Source organism: Rhinolophus hipposideros (genome assembly GCF_964194185.1).
Source record: "Rhinolophus hipposideros genome assembly, chromosome: 15".
Taxonomy (NCBI): Eukaryota; Metazoa; Chordata; class Mammalia; order Chiroptera; family Rhinolophidae; genus Rhinolophus; species Rhinolophus hipposideros.
Genome location: NC_138061.1, coordinates 51340429 through 51353797, shown reverse-complemented (window position 1 = coordinate 51353797; position 13369 = coordinate 51340429). Strand labels below are relative to the sequence as shown.

Below are 13369 nucleotides of genomic sequence, written 5' to 3'. Positions count from 1 at the left end.
TATAATATAGGAATACTTTTTGAAGCAAAAGGGGCCTGCTTAATTGTTTTAATCATACAAATCACTGTTGATTCCTGTTCCTGTTGTTTATATAATACCTGAGCTTTGCAGCTAATTGCTAAAAATCTTAAAATGAAACAGATTCAGGTTTGAATCCTGTTACTGTGTAACCTTGGGTACATTAAACTGAACAATAATGGGTATCTCATAATAATAATGCTAAAGTCATAAGATTCAAATCATTGATGCCAGGGAAAAGTGCAAAATCTCCAAAGTAAATTAAAACTTATTAGAAACTGTTCTCTTCACTGGCATGTTTTAACTTTTAATCATAAGCAAAATGAATTTGCCCAAGGCTTTTAATTTAGAAAACACAATCTGCTCAAAGTTCAAGTTCAATGAGTTAATCCATTTGCAAAGCATACAATTAAGTATATCCCACAAGGGAATATTTATTCTTGGGAAGGAAAACTACATGTGTGAATAAGAGAACTTGACAGACAAAAATCTAGACAAGGCTAATAAATGCATTGCCACAGTGTTTCTTTAAATAGTGTGCTTATCTAGCACATACAGAATTCACTTTGACAAGTTCTCCATTTGTACCTTCATAATGTAATATAAACAGCAAGAAATATGAGTCAGAGGTCCTGAGCGTGAAATCAGAGCTCACTATTTAGGGACTCAACCTCTCTGGGTCTATTTTCCTCAGGTAAAGACAGTTACCCGGCGGCCTTCTTGCGAGGATCAATAGGAAAAGGTTAAGTGAAAGTGCCTGACATATTTTAAATACTATTCTTATCTTTAAAAAAAAAAAAAACCACTTCTAAGAAAACTGATACTTCATTTCTTGTTCCAGATCATAGTACAATGGGAAGTAATACAACTTGGGATCAAATCTCACCTCAGATAGATACTTAATAGCTTTAAGTAACTAGCTGTGTTACCTAACTGATATCACTTAACCTCTCTGGGCTTCAATTCTTTCAACTGTACAACGTAAATCTTAGACTGATTTTAAGTACCTCATCTAGAGTCTAAAACATGTTCAGAGAGTTTTCAAAAATAACATGAAATTTGAAATTGTGAACTACCATTTAAAAGCCTCATCTGGCTGATACCGAGATTTGCCATTGTTTTCACATCCTAACTACACGACTTGCAAGAAACCTCAGCTCTAGGGGGTCCCACTCTACCTGGAAATTTGTACAGTTGACCATCTCCTCCCACCTCTGCTCCTAACCCCACTACCAACAGCCTTCACAAATAGTCTTTGGAAATACCAAAGTATGTTCTCAAAGGTAGAGGCTAGGAGAGACTGCTTTCACCCATTTCATGGGTATAAAGGAGCTACATCTTGGCCAACAAGAAATATTTAAAGAGCTCTGAATCTCACTACCTACAGGATACTGACAAGTCTTCTCCGGCATGTAGTTTATTCAAGCTTGACATAGAACTGAGGTCAAAGGTCTCTCTCTGATGTGTGTGTGTGTGTTTCCATCATTGGAAAAATACACTCCTCTTCCCTTATTTGTGCTGAATCTAGGAGAGGAAATAGTGGAATAAGAGTGCTAAAGAAGGGATTCCTGTCTAATGTAGGAGGCTAGACAAAGATACCTTAAGACCCCTCCCAATTCTAAGGATCTGTGAGTATTAAGTCTAGAAATTTATACATTTCTCTATAGAACATCCTCACGAGAGTCAAAGAGATGGATACATTCCCTGTAGAGAAGAAACTATAACCCCCCCTCCAAAATAAGACAAATCTTTTGAGTTATTTTTTTACTAAAATACTATTTTTAATACTAAACATTAAGTACTACTTACTGAATGTAATGTAACTATGTTTTATTGTAATATTTCAAATCTGAACAATCCAGTTCTATCCAGTTGGATAAGCAAGTGCTAAGTAAAACAAGACAAAGTGGAATTTTGTCAGCATACATTAATGTCCAACAACATGCTATCACATGCTAAAATGTAATATAATCAGTTTATCTTGAGCATGTAAGAACATAGACATAACCAAGGGTATACTCTGCATCATTTCTACAGCTTAACAGCTTTAATCTTAAAACTAAGAACTAAAAATGATAACTATGGTCTCAGCTCTGTTTAGGAAAAAAATAATTTCTGAAAAACTCTATTTTAGGAGGAACCTAAGACTTTCTCCATCATGCCTGTAAAACAAGAAAATTACAAATCTCTAATGTGGTTAGCTTCAAAGACAAAATATTTGAACTGTTTATTTTTAAAGGAGATAATTTTCTTGTACTTCAATTTGTTTGGTCAAAAACTTACATGGTTTTTCAGACTTCAGCTCTAGGGATCAGAGAGGAAAACACAGTTTATTTTGCTATATCAAGCTTAAAAGGAATTGGAGAAAACCTAAGCTATCTGTATTTTATTCTTTTGCTCTATTTTGTTTTCAAGTGACACCTCCTGGATGAGTCAATAGAGACAACTTTCTTTCAAAGAACATTTTGTGGTAGTATCCATTAGTTACGTAGTACATTGTGTTACACAGCACACTACAAAATTAAGAACAGTATTACTGACCTTCAATGCTTTTGGAGTTCTAATTACATTGCAAAGAGCCTCACTAATTAAGAACTTGCTGACCCACAGGAAAAAGATTCGTCATTCTGATAGGTCACAGAGATCGTTGTAAATTCACTCTTTCAAAAAATTTATTCTCCCACCAAATAAGCAATTCTATTATATTAAAAAAGAAGAAAGAAAAGAAAAAAGAAAGAAAAAGAAAACAGACCATAGGGCATTAATAAAATATTACTGATCATGTAGAAGACGTATAGTCCCCTATTTTCTACTGAGGGAATTCTCCCCATAGACAAATGAAACTGAGGGTCCTTATGACTTTGATTAAATTTAGCTTTAAATCCCAGCTCTACCCACTCACACCCCTCAGAGACCTAGCTAGCCTTTCTCTTGGATTAAGGCAGCAGAAAGCAGAAGACAGTAGCCGGGACCTGACTAATGGTCACAAGGTGCGAACCCCTGGCAGGCTAAAGATAACATCTTGACCTAAGTTAAATGTTTCAGCTCCTGACCCCTAAGATGGAACAACTTCCTGGCTCCTTTCCCATGAAACCAGACAGCAGGACACTGACACAGACCTCAGGACTGTCCTCAAGGCCTGAAGAAATCATTTATTACCCTTACCTCACTTCTGACCAATCAGCGCCCAGCACCACCCCAACTCCTCTAACCCACCGTGTCTTGTGATTTTGCCCTATATAACCTGTAATCTACAGGTCATAGGGGAGTTTGGTTTTTGATCATTAGCTTCCTGTTCTCCTAGGTGGAAAAATTCATAACAAAATAGCCAATCTTTCTCCACTGCTTTATCCGGTTTGGCTCTGCTAGCACCAGGTGGATGAACTCTTACTGTTCAGTAACACAGATGCAAGAAATGATTATTATAGTCAAAGCTCACTATAGCCACATGTACAGAAATGCAATCTATGGGGGCATCTCTTACCTCTACTGTCCGCCAGTATTGGATTTATTTCACTCACAAGCTCACTCCAGGTAACAAGAAAAATGAAATATCCAAGACCCTGAAGTGTTTTCACGTAAGGGTTCTCTCTTATCGACTCTTATGAATAGATAAGAATTTATGTCGAATACTTGAAACCATTTTGCCTCAGTAAGTAGTACAAACATAACCTTAAAATACCTGTGAAGAGTTAAGAATTCATTCATTTAACAAAAATTTAGAGCCTGTTATGTTGCAATAAAGTAATTATTTATGAGGCACCAAGAGTTATTCAAGAGTTATTCAACTAGTTTCCTGGCTTCAAGTAGCAGTAGAAGACAAGATAAAACATGCACATATTATACGTAGCAATAATGCAAAGTATGAAGTACAAACAAAGAAGGAGCCATTCCCAGATTGGGCAATTAGGGAAGTTTTACAGAGAAGACAGGTCTTGGCTGGACCTTGAGGAATGAGGTTTGAGTGGGGAAACTGTTTGTTGTTTTCATAAACATTTTCTATACATGCTATAAGGGACTTTTCTCTTGCTAAGGGAATGACACCACCTCTCTCTCTCTACAAGGTTCTGGTGGAATTGGAAATTAGGGTGTCCTTATCAGTATCCATCCACTCCCCCAATTATATAAATGCCACTGGCTCACGCAGCTACCCACACTCATCCCCACACACTGGCAGACACATGCATACACACACACATACACACGTACACACACCATGGGATGAGGAGTGAGAATGTATCTAAGGTTGGCCAAGCTCTCCACCTCTGATATAGTAATTGGTTCAATGGTGCGTATGTAGGACAAGTATTCTCAAAACTGATACATGGACACAGAAAGCCTCTTCTACTGAGCTCATGCGATTTTAGCGTGGGGTTGAGAAATGCCATCTTTCTCGTTACAGTGCGATGGCCTATATGAGAAACAAATCCAATGCCAGAGGACAACAGAGGCAAGAGAGGCACTATTATAATGAGTCATATTTGGCTGGATTTCGCACTTATGTTAGTAATTAAGTCTCTTAGAGACTTACAAATGGTTCTACTAGTGATGCACTAAAGTCCAGCCTCAGCCTCTAGAAAGCAAATAGCCAAGTAACTACTTCAGTATCATTTCTGATAATCCCCAAATTTGTGAGTGATCAATGATCATACAGGATACCGTCATATCTATTATCCTATATTTGCAAGTAACATAGCAAAATAACAGGGCTTACTAGTAACTAAATGTGGCCTGCCAACAAAATAGTGAGACCCCATTAATATATTAACCAAATGGACGTGCCTTGAGAAGGTAAGAATTTCTTACATAATTGTCATATGTGTATTTTCTTATTCTATTCCAGAGAATATGCTGCAATCAGCATACATACAATGGAAGCCAAAATACACATGGAAACTGAGATGTTTTCATGCTGAAGGATAATTACATTGCTTTCTACTTGAACACAATTTTTAAAAAAATTGTATGAGAGGCCGGCCCGGTGGCTCAGGCGGATAGAGCTCCATGCTCCTAACTCCAAAGACTGCCGGTTCGATTGCCACATGGGCCAGTGGGCTCTCAACCACAAGGTTGTCAGTTCAATTCCTCGAGTCCAGCAAGGGATGGTGGGCAGAGCCCTCTGCAACTAAGATTGAACACGGCACCTTGAGCTAAGCTGCTGCTGAGCTCCCAGATGGCTCAGTTGGTTGGAACGCATCCTCTCAACCACAAGGTTGCCGGTTTGACTCCCACAAGGGATGGTGGGCTGCACCGCCTGCAACTAGCAACGGCAACTGGACCTGGAGCTGAGCTGCGCCCTCCACAACTAAGACTAAAAGGACAACAACTTGACTTGGAAATAAAAAAGTCCTGGAAGTACACATTGTTCCCCAATAAAGTCCTGTTTCCCTTCCCCAATAAAATCTTAAAAAAAAAACAATTCTATGAATCCACAAGTACAAAAAGATACAAACCAAAACATCAGAAATAAAACAAATAAGTGAGGGCAACAACTTTAAATCTGCCTTGGAAAACATTTACAAAGCGTATTCTTCAAACACATGTGAAACCTCAGTTTGTAAGACCCCTTCAGTGAAATAAGCTTTCCAAATCTTCATGTCCAAAAGTTGAAGAGAAGATTTTACCTTAGTCAGTTACTATTAGAGAGGAAGAAAAGCCTAATCACTTAATGACATAACCAGTAATAGTATTATGGTAGAGCTAGCCAAAAGAGGTCTTGAAATTAGTATCTAGTTAGTATCACAGAAGTATAGAATGGGGACCGCAGGAAAAATCTAGCAACTGACTTCCGATGAAAAATTATTGCTCCTGTACAATAGCAAATTTTTAAAAACTGACTACATTTTTCATAAAGGTCACAGTCCTTTGGTTGAATCCTTGGGACAAGACATGTTTGGGGGCCAGAATTTTATGGGACTCAGAAGTTATTGATTTTAGGAAGGTAACACACTGTATGAACTGTGTATTTTATAAACTGCCCTGGAGGGCTTCATGCAGCATGCCATTAACAAACAGACTAATATTTCTATAGCAAAACATATACATTTGTGTCAGACAAATAAATGCTACAGAGAACCTCATATCAGTTCAAGTTTGGCTAACAAGCAAATTCATCTGTTAAAAAAAACTTCCACTTTTCAGAGCTTTTGGGATTTTAGAAGTATAGATGAAAAAATTACAACCTATAATAATAATATTTATTTTACAAAGTCCCAGATTTACTTAGTATACCAGAGATACACTCTGCAATGGTGATATTTAGCCACTCAGCACTCAGTCAAATTATGTATTCGGTGCATATCAAGTTTCTCCAGCTTAAAAATTAAGAGTCCTAACATCTATGTTCAGTGCAGAAAAGTTGAGAAATGCAAAAAAATAAACACAACCCATAATCCCTCCACGTAGAGATAACTGCTACTAAATTTTTGATGTCCACATTTCCAGATTCTTCCTATAAACATTAATAATTAGGATCAAAATCCCTAAAAGCTAAAATAGCTTTAGTGTGGATTTTTTGTTTTTATCTTACTATGTACCTGGAATATCCTTTTATCCTGAGGACTTTGGGCTTTCCTAAGTTCTGAAAAATTCTCAGCCATCATCTCTTCCAATATGGCCCTGTCACCATTCACAGTATTTTCTCTTTTTGGAACTCATAGTTAGATGCAAGTTGGTGCCCCTCAATTTATATTCACATTTCTTAATTTCTCTTTATTTCTCTGTGCTACATCTAGGTGAATTACTCATTACTATCTTTCAATTTGCTAATTTTCCCTTCAAATATGTTTGGTCTAACGTTTAGCCGACCTATTTTTGTATTTAATTTCAATAACTCCCATTTTTAATTTTACTTTTACATAGCCATTTACTTATCTATTTTTGATACATGTTTTTATATATATATGTATGATTCCATTTATATGAAATGTCCACAATAGGCAAAATCTATAGAAACAGAAAGATTAAAGGTTGCCTATAGCTGGAACAGGAAAGGAGAGGGAAATGAGGAGTGACTGCTGATGGGTAAATGTTCTAACATTAGATTGTGGTGATAGTTGCATAATCCTGTGAATATACTAAAAACACTGAGTTATACAATTGAAATAGGTGAATAGCAAGGTATGTAAATTATATTTCAATAGAGCCATTTAAACAAATGAAGGTCACCTGAAACAAATACTGCAGAGAGATCAGCTAAGATTAGAATAGAGACCACTGAATTGGGTAACATGAAGTTCATTTTGACCTTGACAGATGTTTAGTGGAGTGGAGACAGAAGACAAATAAGGTGGACTGAGAGGGAATGAGAAGCGAGGAAGTAGAGTCAAAGAAATTTTGTTTTAAAGGGTTGCAGAGAAATGGGGTAATGACTACAGAGGGATATGGAATAAAGGGAGGGTGTGTATTTTTTGGGTTTTTTTTTTTTTTTGTAAGATGAGAGATAATAGGGCATGTTTGTTGGTAAGAATGAATCGATATGGAAGGGAAAATTGATGGTGAAAGAAAATGTTTGTTGTTGAATCAAAGTCCTTGAAAAAGGGATGTTTAAAAAGCATAAATGGAAGGCTGACGTGCATTCATTTCAACAGGGGAGAAGGTAGAGAGCCAGGGCACAGAACATGTTGTTTTTTTAAAAGGCAATTATTTCTTTTATCTCTTTTAAGATCTTTAAAATGCTTGAAGTCATTTTGAAATTGCTCTAATAATTCCATTAGATTTTGAGTGAATGTACCTTCTGGTGTTTATTTTCTAAGTACCTGTCTTCCTCATATATTTGCAGGCTCAGACTTCCTTTTTCCAGTGGTTTTGAAGTAGGCCACCCCTCTTCCGGAGCCCATTACCTACAAGCTTGGTGCTCTTGTACTACAGGATAATGGAGAAGTTACAGTTCCCAATTCGGAGCTATCTGGCAGTTCAGCCACTTCTGTGTCACATCAGGTTCACAGTTTTTAAAGCAACAACTGGAAGCAGAGGATTTCAGCCTTCTTTTCATCTAGCCCCAATCCAGCTCCCGGTTTCATCCAGAGTATCTAACTCTAGTTCCCCTGCACAGAGTTATTTCCACCAGCTCCTAAATCCAGAGTCTAACTACCATGTTTCCCCAAAAATAAGACCTAGCCGAACAATCAGCTCTAACGCGTCTTTTAGAGCAAAAATTAATATAAGACTGGGTCTTACAGACAATAATTTAGTGGTTACCAGAGGGTAAGGGGGTGGGGGGTGGGTGATGAGGGTAAAGGGGATCAAATATATGGTGATGGAAGGAGAACTGACTCTGGGTGGTGAACACACAATGGGATTTATAGACGATGTAATACAGAATTGTACACCTGAAATCTATGTAAATTTACTAACAATTGTCACCCCAATAAAATTAATTAAAAAAAAAAAAAAAAGACTGGGTCTTATTTTAATATAATACCTGGTCTTATATAAGACCTTATATAAGACCTTATATAAGACCAGGTATAATATAATATAATAATATCATATCATATATCATATCATACCGGGTCTTATATTAATTTTTGCTCCAAAAGACACATTGTCTGCCTAGGTCTTATTTTCGGGGAAACACGGCAGGAAAGGATCTTATGAAGGCATTCATACAAAGTATCTCAGGAAACTTTTGTTTTCCATTTTCCTTCATAGCCCAAAGCCTTAATCTTAAAGAATTAAATTTATAAATATAAGTGAACAGCATGCAATATCATCCAAAAAGAGCCAAACTCAATTGTAGGCTGCATTATAAAAAAAAATGTAAGTTCTAAAAAGTGAAGATTATCGGTCCACTCAATGCTGTGCTGATGATTTGTTTAATAAACATTAACTGAACAGCTCCTAAGGACCAGGCACTGTGCAACACACTAAGAACACATGCTCATCCTTCCTCTTTTTCAATCTGCATATATTTTCTCATGTAATCCTCACAACAGACCCCTCCAGGAACAGTGTGCTCAGTTTAATCTTCCAGAACATTTTCTGAAAGAGAAAAAAATGTGTTTTAGAAGAAGGGATCAAAGGTATTGCTTGGTCACCTAAGATACTTACAGATTTTTCTTCCTAAGTTTACGATGCAATTTTAAAACACGGGGTCTTGAATGAGGTAGGAGACAAAGTGAAAGAATAAAATGAGGCCATGAAAATGAATGGTTAGGAAGCAATAATTTGAGAAAAGCTCAATATTCACTGATTGGAGAACTGTCATTTGTTTCCTTTTTAACATTATTAAAAATCATGACCCAGAATAATCTTTAATTGCTAATGTCAGAAAGTTATGATGTGGGCCCTTAGGGCTGAACATTTCCTAACATCAACTTAAGAGCTTACAAATATTTGCTATGATGACTAAGTAGAGCTAAGCCTGAAGATTAGGCAGAACTTGAGACTGGAGGTAGAGAGACTAGTTAAGAGGCCAATAAAAAGTCTAAGCAAGATAAAGTCTAAACTTGAGTTGTGGCAGCAGGAAATGAAAAGGAAAGGCATTTATGAGATACTATTGAAGAAAAAAAGACCAACTTGATAACTCTATGTGGATGGAAAAGGAATCAAGTAACTAGGTTCCACACTTTAGAGAGAGAAGTTAGTGGTACCATTAACACATACAGGAAGTAGGGAAGAAGGTACAGATTTAGGTCAACAGATGGATTTAGTTTGATATATATGACTTTGAAGTGTCAGCAAGACACTCAGAAGGAGATATTTAGCAGACAGTAAGATTAGGGTCTGAAAGCTAAAGGATATAGAGATAGAAAGATCACACATGTGAAGAGTGCCCAGTATAAAGCCTGGACCCCATACACCTTCTGCTTCAGTCAGACCAAACCATATGTAGTTCTCCATTGGGCAGCTCTCTCCCATCTCTACCTCCAAACAAACTTTCCTATAAAGCCAGACACCCTCCTTCACACCTGGTTAACTCCTTGTCATCTTTCAGAATGCTCAGGTATCATTTTCCAAACCCCACTCATTTCCACCAGGAGGGTGTTACCTGGGTCTTACCTCTCTATCTGTAGGTACCTAATTTTTAGCACCATGCTAAAAAGAGCAGGCCCTTGAAAGACCGATTGAAAGAACAGACTTGGCATGTGCTCAACAAGGAGCACATGGAAGGAACTGCATCCTCTCAGAGGTGACTGCTAAAGAAATAAACTTGGATGACATTTCCGAAGGAGAGAAAACTAAGACGTCCTAAATATAGGTAAGCATCGTGGAGCACCTTCGCCTAGAAAGCAGTTCCCGAAAATTCTTCTAGACTTTTTTCAGCTCTACATACCTCACCTGTAACACAGGGATCATTACTCCTACCTCACAAGTTGCTGGGAAGATTAAATGAGATAGCATACATAGAGCACCTAGTATAATGTCTCAATTAATGTTCTTGTCTGTTCCCCAACTCAACGTGAAAACATGTTAGAGTCTGCTTATTTCTTTGCAACTTTAGTAACTGCTACCCTGAAAAGCAATCCAGGTTAGAAAAACAATGACCATTTGAGAAAGGGAGGCTAGACTTGTCAGATGTTCCCCCTAGAGCAGAGTTCTTTGAATCTCAACACTATTGTCAATTTTGGCTGAATAAGTCTTTGGTGTAGGGGGCTTCCTGTGCATTGCAGGTTGTTTGGCAGCATCCTTGAACTCTACCCACTGGGTGCCAGTAGTACTCTCCAAAAATATGACTCCAGACATTTGCAAAATGTCCTCTGGTTGAGAACCAGTAGCAGTCCCCAACAAAAAATGTCTCCAGACACTGCCAAAATTTCCCCTGGTTGAGAACTGCTACTCCAGAATTCTGAAATTGTCACAAAAGTCTAAATCCTTTCCCTGGCATCTACAAATATCTCATAAACTTATGTGTTCCCTCACGGACTGATCTACACATTAATTTAGGCTTAGACTTTATAAGTCATTCTCCCTAAAAGTTAACCAAAACTGATATCTAGCCTCTGAATTGTCAAGCAAGTCATTATAGATAACGCATGCAGTCTGATCACTCAGTGCATAATCACACCAACCCTTAAAGCCAAACTAATATAATGAAAGTAGAAACAGCCAATCCTAAAACATCTTCACACAAAATTAAGAGATTTGTCCCAGCACTCAAGTGTCTAAATCTTTTAACTTTAAATCTACAGGTGGCATTAAGTAGACAGTGTATAAAATGAGTTTTAGTGACCTAAAGACTTCTACAAGTATTAAATACATTAATGACATACAAAACATATATATTTAAGATACATTATATATCAAAATATATTACATATATATTATATATGTATCATACGCCCACATATTGCAACAATATAAAAAGTTATGTACACTAACAACAACAAAAAAAAAAAACACCCAGAAGCAAAAGCAGTGGAGAAACAAAAACTGAGTTAACAATTCACTGGTATTTTGGAATAAATTGCTTGAAGTTATTAAGTATAGCATGGTAATTAAGAGTACAGACTTGGAATCAGACTACCTGGATTAAAACCCCAATCCTACTAGATAGGTGACCTTGATAAATTACTTAATCTCTCTATGCCTGTTTTCTCCTTGGTAAAATAGAGATAATTACAGTACCCACCTTGTAGGGTTGTTGTGGAATCGAATGACTTAAAATAGGTTCAGTGCTGATATAGTGCCTAGCACATACATACTTAAGTATTAAACATTATTTATCATTCGTTGTAAGGATGGCAGAAAGTATCCTTTTGGTGGTTATATAAAAGTAGACACAGTAGAGTCCAACAACAACGAACTTGCACCCAAATGCTCTGGGTTCAAACAGTTAACTAAATATTTCATTTGGGCTTCAATTTCTTCATCTGTAAAATAGGAAAGCACTTTAAAATGGATTAACATAGGAAAATCTAAAGGCAGTTCGTTTAGTAGTATAGTAGGGAAAAGTTGCATCTGTCTGCCAATTTACTAGAGGAAACTTTGTGAAAAGAGGTGACTTATAAGGAAACACTCTAATAACGGGTCAATAGGGAAAGCACGTGACTTGAACCCACATAGGTCTAATTCAAAAGCCCCAGTTTTACTCTATAGTTTGAAAGCTTAAAATAAAAATAGAACATCCTGAGTTGTTACAAAATAAAAGTTTATTTTCTTCGTATGAGGTAGGCACATTAACCCTTTGACAGTAGTAGAAATACATTAAAGGCACTGGCAGGGATTTGGTCACCATCCATTCAAAACAGCATGAACACACCACCCTAAGAGACCTTTTCTTTTCAATTATGAATGATTCATTCTTTCGGAGGTAAAGAGGGGTGATGTTGGAAGAAATGAGATTTGTCTTGCATAATCAGGAGTGTCCCAATAGCTTTAAATCAATTCAATATGTCCCTGTATAGTTAGAAAAATCATTGCCTTCCAACGATTATTGCAAAAGCAAGGACTGTGCACACTGCACTTTATACTTATTAGGAAGGTATATTTAACAAACAGCTTTCGATAAGTAAAAGTTGCAACATCAATCACGCGAGGCAGGTGTCGGACGCAGAACTCTCCCCATTGCTGCTAAAAACTACAAGGAAAAAAAGAAAACTCAGCCTTTCCTAACCATTCAGCCAAAGGCCGCCCCGACAAAGCCTCAGAGGCGGGGACTGAGTCCCTGGCAGATGATCTTCACAGGTGCCAGCAATCAGTCTCTATGAAAAGGAAGGTCAAGTCGTCCTTCCGCGACATTTACGAAAAAATCCCCAAGAATTATGTCTTTGCCCCAGGGCAGAGCAGTCGCTGGGTCTCCTCCTCGTCACCCCGCAGGGCAGAGGAGATGGCCGCGTTTGACCGTGCGCTGGTCCTGCCCGGTTCTCGCGGGTCTCTCACCAGCCCAGCCTGAGAGGGCTCCCACGTGGCGCCTGCATTTAGCTCTCCGCCGGCTCCGCAACCCCGACCGGCGCTCTGATTGGTCACCGGCAGCGGGAGCCGCAGCGGAGCACGAGGCGACTCAGCCAAACTGGGCGGGCACCTGACAAGAGGTCGCAGCCCTGCGGGCAGCTCCCGGAGCAGCGGTTTCTGCACTTTGGCCGCATGCCGGCAGCGAGGACGCCACCCAGCGCCAGGATCGCGCAACTACACGAGGGCCCGGGTTGCGGCAGGTGCCGTCACCCTCTACCCTTCCTAGGGTAGCGCTCACCTCAGCGCTCGCGGAGGTTCCACCTTCAGCTTTTTGGGTTTCGGCTCCTGCTCAGCCGCGGCCATCTTTACGCTCCCAACCCACTTAGGCACCGGCGTGCGCCCCTTCGACTCTCTGGACCCGCCCCCTCTCGTATCACCGCCTTCTTTTTACTAACCCCGCCCCTCCCGACTCCTCCCAGTCTATGCCTCTCCCACCCACAGTCATTGGCTCTACCCC

At 38.6% G+C, this 13369-nt stretch overlaps 1 protein-coding gene across 3 annotated transcripts in view; it reads right to left on the bottom strand.

Annotated features, from left to right (window-relative positions):
- ADK (adenosine kinase) overlaps positions 1-13298 on the bottom strand; it is a 458470-nt gene extending 445172 nt beyond the window's left edge. For 2 of the 3 annotated variants that reach the window (XM_081073615.1, XM_081073620.1), the window contains exon 1: positions 13151-13298. In XM_081073615.1, coding sequence (XP_080929741.1) covers positions 13151-13215 — 65 coding nt within the window. In that variant the 5' untranslated portion in view covers positions 13216-13298. The remainder of the gene's footprint in view (positions 1-13150) is intronic. The other variant, XM_081073618.1, reaches the window with a different exon arrangement.
- Positions 13299-13369: the final 71 nt, after the last annotated feature.